Source organism: Globicephala melas, chromosome 9 (assembly GCF_963455315.2).
Source record: "Globicephala melas chromosome 9, mGloMel1.2, whole genome shotgun sequence".
In the NCBI taxonomy this organism is placed as follows: Eukaryota; Metazoa; Chordata; class Mammalia; order Artiodactyla; family Delphinidae; genus Globicephala; species Globicephala melas.
In genome coordinates, this window is record NC_083322.1 from 15,764,076 (window position 1) to 15,784,138 (window position 20,063).

A 20,063-nucleotide genomic window follows, 5' to 3' on the forward strand; every position below is an offset into this window, starting at 1 on the left:
ATTTGCAAAATGTTTTATTCTTTTATTTCTAATGCTTTGTTGAATATCACCTCATTTCTGAATTATTCTAATTCTGATACATGATATTTCTTTGTATCGTGTCTTTAAGCTCATCTGAAACACTACGTTACTACTTTTTTTTTATAGCAAGTATTTGTGATTCACTTCCACTATCTGTGGGAATGTTATTCTGTTCCTTATTCTTGTTTTTTTTCCTTCATGTGAGATTTTACATCCTTTTTTTGATACTTCATATGAAATTAGTTTTTCTGAAATTTACAAAGAAAAACACTTGTTAGCTGTTCTAACTTCAGAGAGCTCTTTCTTGGGTTGGTTTTGTGTACTGTTAAAAATGTGGTAGCTTGCTTTCTCAGACTTCCTGGCTTTGATCCCTAGCCTCACTTTTATCCAGACCTCTTTCCTTTATTCCTGTTGTCCCTGTTCTGCTCAGTGTGTACTCCACTTGGAAGATTATCCTCACTTTGGGTCCTATCTTGAAGGGGAGCCCTGGATGGTCAGTTTTAAGAGTTTACAGGGGCTGCAGTGCTCCAGGTACTTTTAGTCCTTACTGGGGACCCTTGCACTCATGTGCTGTGGGAATGGGAAAAGCTTCTGACAGTTTCTGTAGGTGTTCTCACCTTGGCCCACTGTACTGTTCAGTGAACACCTGCTGGCTGTTTTAAGGCTTCCTGTTCTCAGGTCCATCAGCTGCCCTGCTGCTTCCCTGGGCTTTCCAGCACAGACGTTGATAGAATGCAGGTCATTTGACTCTTAGTGTCTTCTCTCCAGCCACTCGTAATTTTGAGGTTTATAAGGGTATCTTGTTACTTTGTCTTAAATGTTGACCATGTGTTTTTGGTTCTTCTAGTTCCTCTGTCTCTCTATATGTGGAGACTCAGGAATATTCAAATAGTCTGCTGCAACTATTACCACCATCTCCCCACATTTCCTGATTTTTTTAATCCAGCATTTTAGCTTAAATTGTTAAGGAAGTAGCTCATTCCTCTTATTATCAAAAAGAGAAATTTATATTTTTTTATTCAAATAAAAGTTACACATCTTGAGAGTTATATATTTTTAAAAATAACTATGACACCTCCTGAAATTAAAAATTTTTTTTAAAGAATAACTGATTTTTGAGAAACTAAGGTTGGAGGGATTAATGGTTTGGGTCCTTGTGTTTTAGCAAAAATAAGTTCAACTACTCCTTTGAAATTATTTGGCATAATATACTCTTATGTGTACTTAAAACTGAAAAACAAGGTCAGTATTTATTAAAACTTAATAAGTTCCAGGCAGTGGCTTAAGGGATGTTCTGCTGAGGTTTAGAGAGGTTAAGTAACTTTAAGGTCACACCAAACTATTATATACTGAACCAACTGCTCTAAATGTTTTATATATATTTAAATTTCACAACAATCATGTACTACTATTATTCCCATGTTACAGATGAGGAAACTAAGGCACAAACCTATTAGGTGACTTGTTCAAGGTCACATGTGTAGAACTAGGATTCAAACTCATACTCTAGATCCAGATCCCATTTTTAGTCCCCGTTTATATAGTCTCTCAATAGCATGGCTAAGTTTTCAGCTAATGTTATAGGAAATTTTGATTCTTTTTGTTGAAAGGAGACCTCATAATTATTGGGTTGGAATTGGTCGTTAGAAAAGAGATTTTATTTTTTTCTTCTCGTATCAGTGAGCAGTACACTTGACACAGAAGAACAATTTAAAGCTATATTCTTGTTCACTTATTTTACCTCCATACTTCCATAATCAAGGAAACAGGGATCTAATTTCCGGTCAGTAGCACTCAATCTTAAAAAGATAGAATTCTTGAAAGGTAGCTATTTCCTTAAGAAAATATCACAGTTATTTTATGACCAGAAGAGTAGTGTGGATTAAGAAAGTTAGATGTTTTTCCTTTTTATTTTCTATAAGCTATTTTTTAGTAAAATGTGATAAGTAAGCTTGGCTAATGATACAGATGGAAACATCTGCAGATCTTTAATTGCCTTGCTAGGAAGAGTTTTCAATATTGGCCATCGCAGTATGCCACTTTGCAATGACCTTGGGCTAGCTAATGCAGAGTTGCTAGAGGGTTTTTTTGTTTTTTTGCCCCCAATTCAGTTTATGACTGTGGAATCCCCTATTGGCTTTTGTATTTAGAGTCAAACCTTTTAGTGCTCCCTTTTTTTTTCTTTTACTTTTAAATTTTTTATTTATTTATTTTTTACATCTTTATTGGAGTATAGTTGCTTTACAATGGTGTGTTAGTTTCTGCTTTATAACAAAGTAAATCAGTTATACATATGTTCCCATATCTCTTCCCTCTTGCGTCTCCCTCCCTCCCACCCTCCCTATCCCACCCCTCCAGGTGGTCTCAAAGCACCGAGCTGATCTCCCTGTGCTATGTGGCTGCTTCCCACTAGCTATCTACCTTACGTTTGGTAGTGTATATATGTCCATGCCTCTCTCTCACTTTGTCACAGCTCACCCTTCCCCCTCCCCATATCCTCAAGTCCATTCTCTAGTAGGTCTGTGTCTTTATTCCTGTCTCACCCCTAGGTTCTTCATGAAGAACCTAGTGCTCCCTTTTGAGGTTCTTCCTCACCCTGGTTTTGTTTACTTGCTTGAATTAATTATTTCTACTTCCTGCTTGGGGGCCCCTCCCCAGATCCCATCTCCCTTGTATTCACACAGCCATATGGCTTATGTACCCTCCTACCATCTCTCTGGCAAACCATCTCCATTGTCCTTCATTCCAGCCCCTCCTCTGTGCTCATTAATTCTGTGTTTTCGAACCACCTCCATCGATTCTAAGGACAAACAATGATGAATTTTTCTAACAACTCAAACGCCCGTGATTTATCCTTCCCTATCCACTGACTGGTTTTTTGAGTGTATTGCAAATTCTTTCTCCATGGGTGGTGTTGCCCTTCTTATTTAACTCTATACTCAATGAATAGAAATGTTGCCCCATTCTACGCCATGCCCTGGCACAGACCTGATTCCCTCTGTACAAGTCTCACTGTAACATTTGCTGCAGTCTGTGGTGTTGGCAAACAGCACCTTCCAGTACAAATCTTTGAGTTCCATTGTGGCCTCATTAACATTGTTCCCTCTTGTAGAGGATAGGTTAGCGCTGGTCCTTTTCCAAAGAAATTGAGTTACTAATGTGCTGAAAAGATGGCCTTTTATGGTGGTCTCACTGGGTGCTCCCCAAAGGCTGTGTGAAAGGAAAGGAACAAAACTGACAGCATGAAAAAAAGAAAAAAAAAAAAGATGACAGCATGCTTTTTCCTTGGCTAGTCTTTCACATTTCCTAGGAAAACAGACAATCACTGCTGATTAAAAACAAAATAAAACAGAACAAGCGAACAAAATGAACTCCCCCCCACACCCCGGGCTTTCCAAAATCAGGTTGTATTACCTTAGTTCTTTCCTGACCCTACTCTTCTCTCTCAGTCCCCCTTATTAAATCTGACTATCGACTGTAACTGTATAATCCTTTGATCCTTTTGGGTTCTTTGGAATGTGTTGTTGGTGATCAGTATCTAATTAGCTTTTGAAGCCTTATTATAGATGTCTGTGTGTGTTGAGGGGGGAGTATTCTTTACTAAGATTTACATACAACTTTGCTTTACATTGCCTTTGGCCTCAGAGAATATTTAAGTTAAAGTATTTAAAACACTGCAAAATAAGAAAGTAACAGAAAAAAAGGAGAGAGGAAGGGACGAAGGCTAATCTCGTGGTTGCTTTTAAGTGGATGGGTGGGAAGAGGTCATCAAATACCGTTGTGTCGTGGATCCTCCAGCAACAAATGAAGCTTTCATAGATCTCATTCCTACAGATACATCACCTGTCCTACAGGTAAGTGTTTAAAAAGGGAGTAGGAAATGACTGGCTTGGTCCGCGTGTCGTCATCTGTGAGAGCAGAGATGAAGAACTGCGCTTGCTTTATCAATGTTACTGTTTATTTAAGCTCTTTACTCTGTAGAATGATATTATCTGGGTTACCCATATAACCAAGGGGCTAGCAGGTACATTGGCAGTTATGGTAGTACGGGCCTTATATAAGGATCATTGTTATTGTTACTCCATTTGTCTGTGTTCTACTTAACTAGAAACCCTAATAGCCAATGAAAACTTTTCACCCAATCTGCTCTACCTAAAGCTTGTTTTTTATTTTGATGGCTTTCTCTTGCAAAGAACTGGGTGGCTGCTGGCAACTGAATCACGGTCTTAGACTAAGCCTCTCTTGTCACGAGTACCAGCTGCAAAATATTAGAATACCTTGTTCCTTTTTTAGGGTGGTTCCCAGAAGTTAATCCTGGATGTGTTACTTCAACCTGCATGTTCCAGGATCTCGGAAGCATTTTTCCTGTGTGGATTTTTGTTTGCCCATGATGCCCATTATAGCTCCTTAGGCCCGTGCTGTCCTGGATAGAGCTGGGAAAATAGTCATCAGTCCAAGCCCCTCTTTTTCAAAAGAATGAAGTTAACTAAATGCTTCCTTCCTCATTTTGCCGGCTTTCTGTGTCCATTCTCTTTTCCCGGATGCTCTGAATTTTAGGGTATGACTTTCTTAGCTTCATGCAACATCCCTTCTTCTAGTCAGTGTAACTCCACACAATACCTGTGAGTAGTTCATTACCACGGCATTTCCTTTCCCGGTGCTGCAGCGTTATTTTCTGCACCTTCCCTCATCAGAGCTAGAAAAGTATGGGGCATGGAGACAACAAAACCTGCATCCCTGGTCAGCCACAAAAAGTATGGGGCATGGAGACAACTAAACCTGCATCCCTGGTCAGCCACAAAAAGTATGGGGCATGGAGACAACTAAACCTGCATCCCTGGTCAGCCACATTTCCCTGTGGCTGACCTGGGAAATGTTGGGAAGAGAGGACCTTGTTTCATCACCTAGCGACACCGTAGTGCTATCTGACAGTCTGTACAGCCACATAAGGGGGGACAGTATGGTCCCCTGCTGGGGAGAAAAGGCTCCCTCGTTAGCCTTTCACATGCTGGGCTGACAGCCTGGCTCTGTTACACAGTAGCCCTTGAGCAACTGTCAACCTCAGTAAGCCTCAGTTTCTTCATCCTTCAAATGGGGTGATAACAATACGACTACATATCTAGTCGACTCACTGTGAGGATTAAATTGGATAATATGGGGAAACATTTAGCTCATAGTTTGCTTGCAGATATTAACAAAAGAAAGGGACAGAGCAGGCGTGTAAAAATGCAAGAGAGAGCAAGAAAAACTCTCAATGTCAAATAACGAAAATGGGAATATATTTTTCTATAAATAGACCCGAGAGATCTATTAGCATGGACTTATGACTTTATTTAAGCCCATTGTTTTACAAATTTACTGGAACTAGACATCTCCTTCAGGGAGCCCAATGGACAGAGAAAGACTTGTGTCATTCTGGGCAGTGGTCACTTGAACATGGATGGTAGCCTCAGGCAAAGACAAGAACCTTGTTCTTGGCGTGGGAAGGACCAGGCATCGCCGTGGCACTGCCTTTTGCAGGCTGGGTAACCTTAGGCAGAGCACTGCTCTCACGCCTTGGTGTCTTCACTGAGCACCCTGAGCTGGCTGACATCTAAGGCTCCTTCTGTTCAGGAGACCGAGGCATCGAAGCTGGGAAAGAATACTGCACGATGAAACACACGAGGCAAAACCAAAACTGTCATCTGCCATTTTGCAAAGGTGTTGCGGAGACACCTCTGCCCTGCTAGTGTATGGACTCCTGCAGCCGAGGGCCAGTCTGTCACTTCTGCTTGTGACGACAAACATCACTGCTATTTTCCCACCTCACCATGTACCCATCTTTCGAAAAGATGGAAACCGAACTTTGCAAAGCACATAAATGCTGCAGGCAGCTTTCACACTGGCAGCTTTCTTTATCAAGGTAACAAAATACATTACTATTTAATTATGCAGCTTCCAGCTTCTCTCCTGACAAAGCAAAGCCCCAAGGCTTATTGAAAAAGGGGTTTGTAAGCAGCTAGAATCCACTCAATTTTGCTCAGTCTGGTGACATTCCCATCCCCTCTTTTCACCCTAGGAAGTGAAGGCGCTTATTTCAGCCTCTGCGAAAAAATTAGAGTGGTGTTTTACAAGGTAGCAAAAAAGTCGTTTAAACCGTACCGTTTCTGCAGCAGTTGGCTCTGTTTCTCTGACCACGCGTCTCTCTGGTTCTCGTATCTTCCCTAACTAACCCTGAGGGCTTCTTCTCTTTCTTGGAAAGCATGACCCACCCAAAGACGTTCTTCTTCTGGTATTGATTTCCCAGCGAACTTTCCTTTTTTCCTCTTCTCTAGATTTAAGCTCTTTTTATCTTCGAGGAAAAGAGTGACAGGCATGACCAAGGTTATATTTGGAAAATGGAGTTGCTGAGTGATTTTCACTGACATTTTTTAAAAAAGTTTTTGACCTCACATTGCTGAGTCTTGGAAGCACCCTCTTTTAACTCTCTGACTCATTTCTCCATGCTCCCATTTCAGCTCTCCTTCTTTATCAAGTGAAACTGCTTATCACTTTGTCCTCCATGGCGCTATGCTGCCGGTCTTCTCTATAGAGAACTCTCCTCTCATCTTTTTGCCAGTGCAAATCTTCCCTTTTTAAACCATTTCTAACAAATTCCCTAGGAAATCATCCCATACATCACCCTACTTCTTTGGCAAGCAGAGCTACATGTGGTTGTGTAAGTGTACACACATTACTTTATAGATACCCTTACCTTTCTGTCTTTAGAGTATATGAATCCCTAAGAAGAATGAAGGTATAGTTTTATTTTTTTCTCTCTTAGCAACTGGACAGTAAAATCTGCTCTTTAATAAATATCTTTGAAGTTCAACTCATATACTGAAGGCTTTTCTACTTTGTATCTTATCCTTTGAGCAAGCTTCAGAAGTAACCATTTGCTTTATAATTCTTGCTTCTAAGGTGTGATATTGCTTAGTCCTAAGTTAGCATAATATTGAAGTGAAAGTTAAAACTTTTTTTTTCATTTCTCTGAAGTAAAATGCTTAATTTTTCTGTGCTTCCAATTAATATCTATCATATGTTGATATGGGGAAGAGTCTAAATTAGTGTTTTTCTTATAACTTACTTGCAGATACAAATGACCTTGTCTGTCTTCACACTTACAAGTAAGGACAGACTCTAGAAATTGTACCTTTTTAGAAAAAGGTACACTTTGGCTGTATGTGCATTTTGCTGGTATGTCTCTGAGAGTGTCTTTTGCTGTGTCAACTCCTCCTTGGCTTTATTTCATTCCAGGGAGGAGTGTTTTGGTTAAACCTAGTCTTCTTCTCAGTTCTAAAGGTCTTTACCTGACAGAGCAGTCAGTGTGCTGCTAGGAGATGGTAAGGTACTTAACCATCCGATGACCGGATGACCTATAAACCTATCATCTTTTTGAGCTCAAGAGCACACTCACTTGTACTTGGATCTTGGCCTTAAACACCATTTCCCATGCAGTCTTGATAATTTGGTTAAAACCGATAACCATCTATCACTTTCAGGCCCTGTCAGGTCTGCTTGCAGCTATCACTGAATGAAATGTGAGGGCACTTCGTCAACCTCAGTTCCTCTTGGAGGTCCTGAAGGACACTGCTAAAATACATCCCATGAGTTCAAGGAGACCCATCACTGGAGCAACACCAGCCTGACGTTGAGGGAAGGGATGATACCGAATCCCTGACGCTCTCGTCAAGACCCTCAGCAAACGTCATTAGGACCTGAGGCCGGCAGCAGCTCCTCTTCTTGGCACCGTCCTCTCATCTGTGAGGCTCACGGAGACCTTATCTATTAGTTCTTCCATTTCTCTTACCCTCTCAGGATTATGCTTTATCATCCAAATGCCAGGGAAAGCAAAAATAAACAAAGTTTGTCAATCTAAATTAAATTCTCTCAGCATTCTAGGGATGAAGGACTTTTGGAGAATACTGGAACTTTTTTTTTTTAATCTCTTACATTGCTAAAGCAGTTTACAGTGCGCTAAGCATTTTAGGACGTATGACTTTATTCGTAAGGAGAAAGAGTGTTATTGTGTACTATAATCATTTAGGGTTCATGAAGTTAGTAAGTTGTAATCAGATTGAAACTCTTTACAAATAGGAAAAAGCCTCCCTGTGGATGGAAGCTTAATGTTTACTGAACAAAAATAGTTGATAGGATTCTATAATATTGATGCTAAAAATGAATTTATAGTTTTCTAGTTTTATGGGAATAATTGGATATTCCTTTAGAAGATGGTACTACATAAAAAAGTGTGTCGAACCACTTCATCCAAAAATGATAATATTAATCTGTCATCACTAGAGAAAACATTAATTTTGAGCTGTATAGACTGTCAAAAAGGTATTTTCAAGAACTTCTCTGGTCCCCCAGTGACTAGTGTTAGCACATATTTTCACAGTTGGTGGAAAGTAACATGTTGTGACTGCGGAAGAGTATGAACCCGATTGGCCCCTTAACTTGGGAACTTGTCTTCTCTAACCCAATGCCCAAAGCAGATTAATTAACCTATGACATTTGTTTTAACAGTGAGCCAAGGCTTACTACCAATGTCCTAGGAAGTAACATGCATCGTTGCTTAGTATAAGGCTCTCATCTGACCCATAATGTAACCATTTCTGGTGTATTGAGATACTTACAATGGTGTGTCACTGCCTCTAATAAACACCACTATATACCTTAAAAAGATATGGAACTATTTTCAGCTCCAAAATTTACTGCCAGGTGTAGCAGGGGCCAGTAGACTTTCTTCTGTTCCTCAGAACGTCTTCCTTGACCCAGAGTTTGAAGAATATTGAAATGATAGCCAGCTGAATCCCCAGACCATAAGTGTCCACCAGGTAGTTAGTAAGCACTTCATATATTTCCTGTACTATAGAGTTTTCATTGAAAGGTGGAGTATGGATAAAACAAAGAGGAAAAAAATGAAAAACACAGTCCCTGTGCTTGTGGCTTAATGGCAGAGATGGGACTTAAACATGTAAAACAACCAGAGAACAATTTCACAACAAGAGATAAACAAGTGGGATGTTTGGGAGAGACATCTGGTTCCCGCACTGTTTATAGGTCATTCCAGTGCTGTATAAGGGAGATGGAACTGACTGTCTCTGAAGGGAGCACGTCCTGGTCCTCTGGCAGCAAGGTGCACGTTTTCTGCCAGGAGGGAACACTGGATGGGGGCTGTTTATTTTTTCTCCAAACAGGAAACCTCTTCCATGCTAACAGCAGCTTCAAAAAGATCGCTGTAGCAGATGGAAAGAACCCATATACATTCATGAATTCAATTAGCAGGGACTAATTGAATTTGAGGATTAACTCTGTCATTAGAGAGACACAAAACCTATTTATGTCTTCCGTCTCTGGTTGCACATGCTAAGAGGGATTTGGCACAGGTGGTATTTGAGTATTAGACCACTGTAGCATTTAATGGCCCTTAGATGCCACTGATGGGTTAATCCCAATGATGATGAGATGATAAGATGACAAACTATGTGAGGTGTGTGCTCTGTAACCCTCTATTCGATATTTCAGCAGTGGAGGAGACGCCAGTCGGCAGAGCGTGAGGAATATAGGACTAGAGTTCTGTGAGTGTTTGCCTGACTGGAGAAGAAAAAGAGGAGGGGCAGTCTCTTCTCACATCTGATGATTAAAGAGAGCACACCTTATACAGAATTCCTAATTCAGTTCAACCAGCATTTGTTGTCTGCAGAGTCTTCTACTTGCCTTGCACTTCCCGCTCCAAAAAGCTGGTCCTTCTGATAAGTAGTCTTCCACCTTTTCTTATTTATCTGCCGAGATACTCATGATGTCAAACAGATGACACTGTGTGCAGGTACACTCCCATAGATCACACAGGTGACAGAAGCTACTGTTCTTGGTCAGTTCCCAACCCTAACTGAAAGTCAGCACCAACCCACTGACTCCACGCACATCACGATGCAAGTGTGGGATGTGACGGCTTGTGTTTTCCAAAAACAGCCACAGCGGCATCTCCCATCCCACATATTCTTCTTGCAGCAGGACTTTGACGTTCTTTTCATCGAGCTATGAGGTATGTGGCTCCTTTCCTTGAATATGGGTGAACTTAAGCCTGAGGCAGAGCAGACGTGACGCTGTGTGATTTCCAAGGCAAGGTGACTTCCACTGGGCTCCCTTGGAATGGTTGCTTTTGAAACAGTCAGCATTTCAGGAGGAAGCCCAAGCAACCCAAGGAAGCCCGCGCGAGCAGAGCTCCCAGTTACCAGTTGTGCGTGTGATCTGTGAAGTGGCGCTTGGAGCTTTCAGTGAAGCTGCCCCAGCTGATGCCAGATAGAGCAGATATTTCTGCTTAACCCAGCCCAAATATCAGCTTTTGAACAAAATACATAATTGCCGTGTTAGAGCCACTGCATGTTGGGATGGTTTGCTATGCAGTAATAGGGAACTGATACAGGTTTATGTGTCATTATAAGAATAATCTTGAGTTCTAATATATTATGAAGAACCCTTAGTATTCTAGCCATTATTAGCAAAGAACTTGGCACGTATCTTATTATCAATTGTCAAAACTTCCTTGAGGCCTAGATTCAAATGCAGAGGTCTTTAGAGATATCTAGTTCCTCCTTTCTTTCACCTCGTCTTGGGTTTGTTCAGTATGACTATGTAAAATAATATCAATTATCAGTCATTTTCATGAGCTGCTTCCTCCTTTATGCCTAATTAGCATAATTCACGATAGCTATCCATTAAATGTGTGTTAGATTACCTTTGCTGTGGTTCACGATTATATTAAATTCCATTTTGGGAGCTAAGCCTTCACAGTTTGTTGCTCATGTACCAGGGCTTGCTGCTCACAAAGTAGAAAAATTGGACAGAATGCTGCTGCTAAGGAAAGTGCAGGAAAAGCTATGCAGAAATACGTATCCCAGAGAAGTAAGCTTGGGGCATCTGACAGTGCAGACTCTCTGGCGGCCGAGCAGTAAGTAATTGAGGAAAAGTGCGAAGACACCTGTCACGATCAGATCAAGGGAATTGTGAACATGACATTCGCCATAGGGATGCTTGTTTTTCAGTGTCTGCTTTGGCATAAAAAGAGTTGCAGCCTAAAGCCATAAACTGACTTTACTATGTGATGCATTCATGAACCTTTTATTTGGGGTTGTTTGAATTTTTGCTTACCTTGCTCCAAGTTAAAGAAGAAACAGCATGGTGGAAGGAACTCTGACCTAAGAGTCAGAAATAATAAAAGAAAATATAAAAGAAATAATAAAAATAAAAGAGACAAGCGCCCTTCTGTCTCTCAGCTGGATTGCTAACTATCTGTGTGACCTTGGAAAAGTCAATTTACTTCTCAAGCCCCATTTTCCTTAGCTATGAAATGAGAGGGTTAGACTAAGGCCAAATAGAGCTCTGCAATGTGGAATATGGCTTCTGAAGCATTAGTTTTATGTTGTGATTCTTGCTTTGCAGATGTAAATATTTAGGAGTAAAAAGTATGCAGAACTTGGCAAAGCCAGACGTATATTTATGATTCTCGATGAATCAACTGATTTTTACCGCCTAGGCCTCCACAAGCCATTCTTTGTTCAACAGTTTTTGTTGTTACATTTAATTTTTTCTTCCACAAGTAAAAAACAAAAGATTTAGATGACTGCCATCATTAGCAAGTGACAATTCAGCAACAGAATATTAATTTTAAAACTGAAAAATAGCTGAACATGAAAGATTAAAAATTTTAAAGAGACATAAATGCTCAGGCTTGTGACTCTATATACAGCATAGTTATTTTGGTTCATTTATTGATTTATAAACATACATGTGGCTTTGCCAAGTTCTTTTTTATTTACAAATATTTTTGTCTACAAAGCAAACTTCACAACCTTAAACTATCCCTTTGGAAGTAGTCATATGCCATGTTCTAGAGCTATAGTTGACCTTAGTCTAAACTTCTCATTTCATAGAAGAAAGTGATTCATTTCTGTGTAATGGTGTTAAAAACATCAGTATTCCATGGTGTTCTACACAGAAGACCACAGTGGTCAGAGTCGCTGTTTCTTGAGCTTACTTGCAAGGCAGAGTCTCAAAAGAACTGATTTTATCTTCATTTTCCTAATGAGAGAGCTGAAGCTTGGTTAATTGCCCAAGGTTATAGCTAGTTAATGGTACTCACAAGACTTAAACTCAGGCAGTATGATTCTGGACTCAATTAAAATATATTCCTTCCTAATTTGGATTTCTTGCCAAAATATCAGCTCTCTGAGAGGATGGAGTATGTTTTGTACAGTCAGCCTTGAACAGGGCCTGGCACGGCAGAAGCAGGCGAGCCAGCCAGTGGGCCCTTGGACTGTGTTCTCCCCATCGTGATTCCAGGTGATAGGAGTCATTTTTTCCCTTCTGTGCACCGATGGCTAAGGAAGTCCGGGCTTTTGGGAGTCCAGGCCTAGGAGAGAGGCTGTGAGAAGGAAGACAGTGATTCCTTCCTGGTAGTCCTGACTTTTCAGTTCCAGCTTTCTCTCTCAGGATGTTTACTGTTTAGCAATTGACTGGAAGGCACAGCGCTGAAGGAAAAATAAACCATTTCTTGTGAACTAATGATTCAACTTCTAAACTCTAAAACTGACAAACTTTTCAGTTCTCTACCCTCTTACTTTCCTGTCTGACTGTCTAAGTTTATGTGATTTAATTGTCTGGGAAACTTAGTATCCACCTACTCAGTAACCCTTGTGTCCCATTGGCCATTTGACTTCCCTTGTTCTTTTGAATTTGGGAGCATTGTTGCCTCAGTTATGAAGGAGTTTTGGAAAAGGCAAGAAGGCAGGCTCAGAGCTGAAGAAATAATAAAGAATAATACTGTAATCATAACAACTCATTATTTGTTTTTAAGCTTGCTCTTTCAGAAGGTTATTATCTGGAGTTGAATACTAATGGATTCAGGCTCTGTTTATGCAGAGCAAATCTTAAACAATAGTGTTCAGGAGGGAAGGACATTAATCAGGAGAGAAGAGGGCCTTGTGCCTAATAATGTTTGCATAATAGCTACCCTTGAGTATACTGCTTGGCTTAAAAATAAATATTCATGTTTTCTGTCTCCAGTACAATTGGAAATTATTTGTGGTTATGATTCTTTTATATGCTCTTCTATCTGTTCATGGGGACTTTAAATTGGGAGGCTGTAGGAAACCAAAAGACATAAATAAAAATGCTTTTGAGTGAGTCTGAGGTAGCAATGGAAAGCCGCCGTAATGGGGGTAATCCGGAGCAATTGAGCTGAGAGCAGGTCGTAACTCTGTTTGCGGGAGGGAAGGGGAGGAATCAAACTGGCATGTGTCAGGACATTTATACGATCCTCGATTTACTTTTAACGCCTCCATAGCTTCTCATTACTCTTGGGATGAAAATCCAGGTTCCTTCTCTTGACATAGCGTGCTCCCTGGAGCAGTCCCTTAGGAACTCTACAGTTATGACCTAAGACAACCCAGCCTCAGATGTGATAATGCAGAATTCTTCCCAGGGCGCCTCAGACAACATGACTCTTAACTTCCAAGTCCTTGTTCATATCTTCCCTTCACGTTTTAAGGATTTTCCAAATCTTCTTTGCTAATTAAATCCACTTATTGTGGAAGAGTCACCTTAAATTTCACCTCCTCCAACAATCCTTTGAACTCTGCAGCTAGCATAAGTTTTCCTCCAGCCTCTCATTAATTCATTCATTTGTTCATTCATTCATTTATTTTCAGGGCTCTTTCAATAGTATTTATCCTGGGGAATTTTTGTTATCATCCTGATTTCTTGCTTATATGCACCAAATTTTATTCACTGGTGCTTTAAATTAGCGAATTCACTTTTCTTTTCTCTCCCCTTTATTCTTTCTTTTTTCTAATTCTTTTAAACTTGAGAAATGTGCCAACAAGGTCTTGAAAACGCAGGCTCTACATGGTTACGAACTTCTGCATGTAAGTTTCAAGGCTCTTCATTAGCTGCCTTCTCAGGCAACTTCCCTAACCTTATTTCTTTCCTAAATGGATACTCTACCTCGGTCAAGAGAACATCCTACAGTATAAAAGCCCGGACTGAGTCGTTCTCCCAGACCTGCAACTGCTCATACTTTCCCCTGCCTCTTCCTCCCTGTCCTCTGAGGTACAGGTGACATCTTGGGGTGAAGCACCAACCATCCCACTGGCTCCTTCATCCATGCCTCACTTCTGATGGGGCCTGTGAACAGAGAGGTGTCTGCTTGACTCCACCACCAACTTACCCTCATTGCTAGGCTCCTTCTGAAGTGTTTGTATGTCTCTTTCATGTACTTACGTATAGTCACTCTACCCCTTCTGTCAATATAACTTATCCTATTTATAAAGCACTTTTTTGGTTTCATCTTTACTACAGAGAGGTAAGCAGGGCAGCTGTTAACCTTACTTTACATAAGAAAATTGGTTCAAAAAGTTTGGATGACTTCTTAAATTTACATATCTAGTAAATTATAGAGATTGGAATTAGACTCCAATCCAGTGCCTTTTCCACAACACTACAAGCTTGATAACCTTTAGACTATTTTCTTCCATTTTCCGTAAGCCTCACAGAGCCTAGTAGAGCTTCTACAGGGCGACCTCCCAGAGGGCACTGGACAGAGGCTGGGGCTGGTCACAGGGACCTGCACTACGGTGCTGATGGGGCCACCGTTGGCTCTGTGCCCCGAGAGAGTCACTGCACTCTGAACCCCAGTGTCACATCTATACTAGGAGGAGTGAGACACGTTTCTTGGGTTCTTTGGATGCATAACGTTTTATTAATTCCCTTTCTGACATTTTTATCTCCATTGCCTTCTCACTCCTTTTCTGCTTGCTCTCTTTTCAATCAGTTCAACAACTGATTGGTGTGCGTTGATAGCGTACAAAGAGCATTGTGCTGGGAGCCAAAGGGAGGTGAGAAAAGCAGATTGCTTACAGCTTGTTATGGGAAAGAAACATTCTTCCCTCTTTCCTGCTCTTCCTTTTTCTCTATTCTTCCTGCATTCTTCTTCCTCCCCTGTGCTCAAGGAACCCTCATCATTTCCACAGGTTTTCAAGGTTTCTGCTTTGGGAAGGCACTCAGCCCTGGGCCATTGAACGAGTTTAACATGCCTGTGGTCCTTTGCCTCTGGTCACCCAGGGCTCCTAACTGCTCATCATAAATGCTTCAAGGGCTTTGTTCAGTGATGGTCAAGGGCTCCATGTACTTTGATACCTGATACTACATTTTTGGCTAACTCTATATGAGAGACTCTGAAACAAGAAGAGTAAAGTGACAGTTGAAAAATAAATTTTAAATCTTCTAATTTTTTTGGTGACTTTAAAGGCTTAAAATAATCCTTTTTTTTGAGCAGTTTTAGAATCTAAGTATTTATTCTTCTAAAGGGACCATTTTCGACCTAATACACATGTTCCCTTTAGGAACCATAATTGTCATTAGACACTCATGTATTCTTTCCCCCTTTTATCAGTTATATTTTCTCATTCCTCTTCTACACCCCACATGACAGGCACAGGTACTTATATTTTTTTCCCCTCGGCTACATAGTCTTACAATTAGTTTAGGTTACCTAGGACTTCTAGAGCTCTTTCTGTAAGAATCACCAATGAATTTTATGCTAAATATATGGTTATTTTCTTCAGAACATAATCAAAATGTGTTTCTTCTTTACTGTCTCTTGTCCTTCTTTCCATAGCAGTAGGTATTTATCTATAATTATAAAACACACAAACAAAATTACTAGTGATTTTTGAACCCCAAAAGGACAAAGTAGAGGGAACTAGAAAGAAGGGACCAGAAACAGTCATGATTAGGTACCTACTTTGCGTCAGTGGATGAGTTAAGAACATTTAGATGATTGAATTAATCCTTTGAAGGATCCTATACAATTGAGACTTGCTGTTTTACAGATGTGGAAACTGAGGCTCAGAGGGGTTAAATAACTTGCCCAGTATTCCACAGCCTGTAAGGGTCAGGGCTAAGATTTGAATCCAATATGTGTGACTCTAAATTTCATGTTCTCTTTTCTGTACCTGGGCTGGAGAGGGCTCAGGTAGGCTCTAGAATGATGTATGAGATGAGTGCCCAGGTAGGGAAGGGCTAAAGGGAAGGCCTTAGTCTGTTCCCAGATTCACCCTTTGGCATGTGTGTCCTCCCCTGGTTCCTGCCCCAAATGTAGACTGTGTCTCCAAAATACGGATCCAGCCCTTTATAATATTTTAATGAGAGGGTCTTCTACTAATGGGACATCTCTCTTTTGTCTTCCACAGCAATTTTGCAGGCAGTAATAGCTGGTGATCTTATGAAGGTAAGATATCTTGCTACCAGAACTTTTGGTGATTCTTTTAAGACTTTAAATCAACATCATTTCTCACCAAATTTTCATGATCCCGTATATCGTTTCTCATCCCCCTGGTACTAGCTGGTTAGAAGGAGGAAGGATGCTCTTTTTGAGGACTGAGAAGAGAGGATGAGAGGGGTCTTCACAGCATCTCTACATCTCCTAATAGCAAAGGGTCTGTGCAAAGGCACTGCGCTATTTGCCTTGACTAGATACAACCGATGCATGTCCCCAGGAGGCAGTCCTCACAGTGCTTGGAATTCCTCCTCTCTGAAATTTGAAGTTAAAAGATTTCTTTTTAGATAGGTCTTTAAATGAATGCATCTGTAGGAATAACCTGGACAATACCCAGAAATACATTCTCTAGGCAAGAGCCTACATCTTGCGACATTATTACAGTTTTGAACTTCGGGGATCACGGTGAATCAGAAGATGCTCTGATCTGCCTCGAGTATTTTGATTTGTGCTCATGTTTTCTGACGAATTTAGTTCAGAGGGAAGTTCAGAGGGAAGGAGGTGGTCACTGCTTGCCTCTAGAGTGAATGCGAATTCCAAAGTCAGACTGCGTGGGTTCAGATCTTGGCTCTGCCATTCACCGTATACGTGACTTTGTGTAACTACCTAATTCTCTCTGTGCCTCAGTTTCTTCATCTGTAAAATGGAATCACATTGCCCCTCTCTTTGCTTTATTGTGAGGATTGAATGTAAAATTCATGTAAAGCTCTTAAGACTGTTCCTGTTACATAGCAGGGACTCTAAAATGATAGCTGTTTTATTAATATAGTGTTAATCTGTGTTTCTTTAGTAGCTAAACATAGTGGGGAGGCAAATATTTGTTATAAAATATAATATAATCTATGAATACCCTAAAAGCTGTATTTGGCCCCAAGTTATTTTCAGGCGTCAGGACTTGGACTGCCCACATGTCCCTGTATAACGCACACTGGCGTTGATCTGTTCTGTAATATCAACAGCTGCCCCTGGGCAGAGGCTCTGCCTTACTCATGGAGTATGGTGCCACTGCATATGGAGAAACCAGAAGCCTTAAAAGAAAGCTGAGAAGCACTGCCCTTGTATACAAGTTCTTCTGACGCACATCTGTTGAATAAACTGCAAAATCTCTGTGCTACATTTTTAACAGGTTACTAGCAGAAGACAAATAGTGAGAAGGTTGCCAGCATCTTGATAAACTGCCGTCTTTAGACACATAATCCTGGGAGTGGTGCCTGTGCCACTGTCCAGATCATAGCGTTACTAGGAATTGTTACCCACAAGAGGAAAGTGCTGTCTAAGCAGTGTGGGCGCCTATGCGTTCAGTGCCATTTCCCAGCAGTGGATTAAACCAATACTATCCTATACTCCCTGTAGGGCCTTATAGTGGATTCTGTGGGAAAGAGAGGCGTGAGTTAAGACCTGATTCCTGCCCTTGCAGAGCTTCTAAACCAGAAAATTTTGCAAACTGTTGTACATTTGAAACCTTTTCATTTTATTTTGTATATACTTTCAGTCTAGGCAACAGATTTTCCAGGTCCCTGGGTGTATTATCACACTTTTTTTTGGTACTTAGTAGAGAATTATTTGAGAGATGGGAAATCAGTATGTTCAGCTGGCTGTCTTATTTCATTCTCTGTTGTAATTATTTCCTAAATGACTAAGAAATGACTTAATAACACCTTATTTACTGAGAGGTCAAATATAAAGGCTTAGGGTTTTTCTCTTTCATTCTTTTCTTTCTGTCTTTTTTTTCTTTTCCTTCCCAAGTACTTTTTCCCCCTTTTCTTTTTTCTTCTCTATCGTCTTTCATTTTTCTATCCCATGTAGAAAGTACAATAAATATTAAATATTAAACTGCGTGTGTGTGTGTGTGTGTGTGTGTGTGTGTGTAAGGGATGGAGAGCGATAGAGAGAGAGAGAGGTTGGGTGGGGAGCGGGGGGTGGCAGTGCACCAGTGAGCTGAGAACAGAAAACCCAGGATCATCCCTGTGTGAAGGTTGTCATGAGTGGCTCCTATACACTGGGCTGCATAAAATGCCCGTGGACTAACTTAACATTCACAGTGTCTATAAACACCACTGAAAGGCAGAATCAGGGCAGCTGATGGATTGGGTCTCTGCTATTCTGTTGAGCCCAAATCCTCTGTGGATCTGCCCACAAAGAATGGAAGTGTCATTGTGAGACAAGACAGTTGAACAGAACAGGATTCTCTTCGCTTTTTGTGGAAGACAATTAGCTACTTCTTCCTGTTCCTTTGCTTCACAGTTTAGGAGTGAAAACCCCATATATTCCTTACTTCCATTCAGCGACTCCTTTTTGATCAATTTCCTAGGAAGTCTTTCCTGACTTTTTTCCATCCCCTACGAGTGCCCTGTGCTACCCTCCTCAGGTTCTTCTCCGTCTCTGTGCAATTCTTTACACAGCTGTCTCCCCCGTGGACGGCAAGGTCTTGGAGGCCAGTGGCCGAGTTGTATTCATCTTTGTTTCACTGGCATCTGGCACATGGCGGTTCTATGATTTGGAGTGAACGCGTGAACCGTGAGTTTACTCTTCAACCTTGTGAGTTGTTTGATTTTTTATAATGTGCCATCTAACTTCCTGGTGGAAGACACATTCCTTTTGCTTATATCCTGCCGAGTTATCTGATTCTTATTTATCCTAAAACTATCTTTTAGAAGCTCCAGAAAGGCTCTTCTTGTTCTGATATACTGCAGTGTAGAGAACGGAGATCCAGTTACACTTTCTATAATGTTCAGTATTTCACAAACTTAGACTGTGTCCCCATTTAGCCACCTAATTCCCAGGCTGCAGTATCTGATTTCTCCAGGCTGTTCTCATGTTTGAAGTCTTTTAGGTTTCTACTACTACATTCTCTGAACCCTTCTGGTTCTTATCCCACGGATCATCTCAAGCCTTGTTGGGTATACGTTGGGCAGAAGGCATGCAGGCTGGGCCGCAGATCTGGATGAAGGAAGGAGACATACATGGGTGTGCCTGTGTCTGCCGTGTGCATATGTGTTGTGAGCGCATGCAGGAAGATGGGAAGCAGCTTCTGTACTCGGTAGCTAGGCTCATGAGAGATTGGAGAAAAAACTAAAGGACGGGGAAGGAGCTTAGCTACCAGACATCAAGCTATTCCTGCCTATAGACTTAATTGTTCTTTCAGTCAAGAGAACGCTGAGCTAGCATAGGGAATCTTTTATTCTTCTCTCCACCCTTTACTCCCTTGAGACAGAGACCAGCGCCCAGAAAAGTTAAAGACAAAAAACAGAAAAGGAACAAGTAATTTAGCATGTTTCCATTTCCTTAGGCTGTTCAGTACCCACATACCCTCTCTGGAGTTAGCTGAGACACTGGCCATCTATTTGAGTGATAACACAACCCAGGAATGGTTACTTCATCTCTTTGACTTTTCTCTGTGTCCTCTGAGGATGGAGACATTTGTGGTTTGTTACATTAGTTTTATTTTATCACCGGTTAGCTGTTTCCCTTGTTCTGGACTGTGCCTGAGCTGCTTTTCCTATGTCTCTTTTTCAGCTAATAGAAAGCTATAAAAATGGAGGCAGCCTGCTAATTCAGGGACCAGACCACTGTTCACTCCTTCACTACGCAGCTAAAACCGGCAACGGGGAGATTGTGAAATATATCCTTGACCACGGTGAGTAGGCACAGCGAACCAAGAATCATTTATCTATGAAACAGACTG

The 20,063-nt window shown here is 40.9% G+C and overlaps 1 protein-coding gene across 5 annotated transcripts in view; it reads left to right on the forward strand.

Annotated features, from left to right (window-relative positions):
* DGKI (diacylglycerol kinase iota) overlaps positions 1-20,063 on the forward strand; it is a 459,796-nt gene that overhangs the window by 407,890 nt on the left and 31,843 nt on the right. For 4 of the 5 annotated variants that reach the window (XR_009565254.1, XM_060305263.1, XM_060305264.1 and 1 more), the window contains 2 exons: positions 16,293-16,330; positions 19,895-20,015. Coding sequence is in view for 3 of the 5 variants with exons in the window: in XM_060305263.1 (XP_060161246.1) it covers positions 16,293-16,330; positions 19,895-20,015 (159 nt within the window). In the remaining 2 variants the exon portion in view is untranslated. The remainder of the gene's footprint in view (positions 1-16,292; positions 16,331-19,894; positions 20,016-20,063) is intronic. The other variant, XR_009565255.1, reaches the window with a different exon arrangement.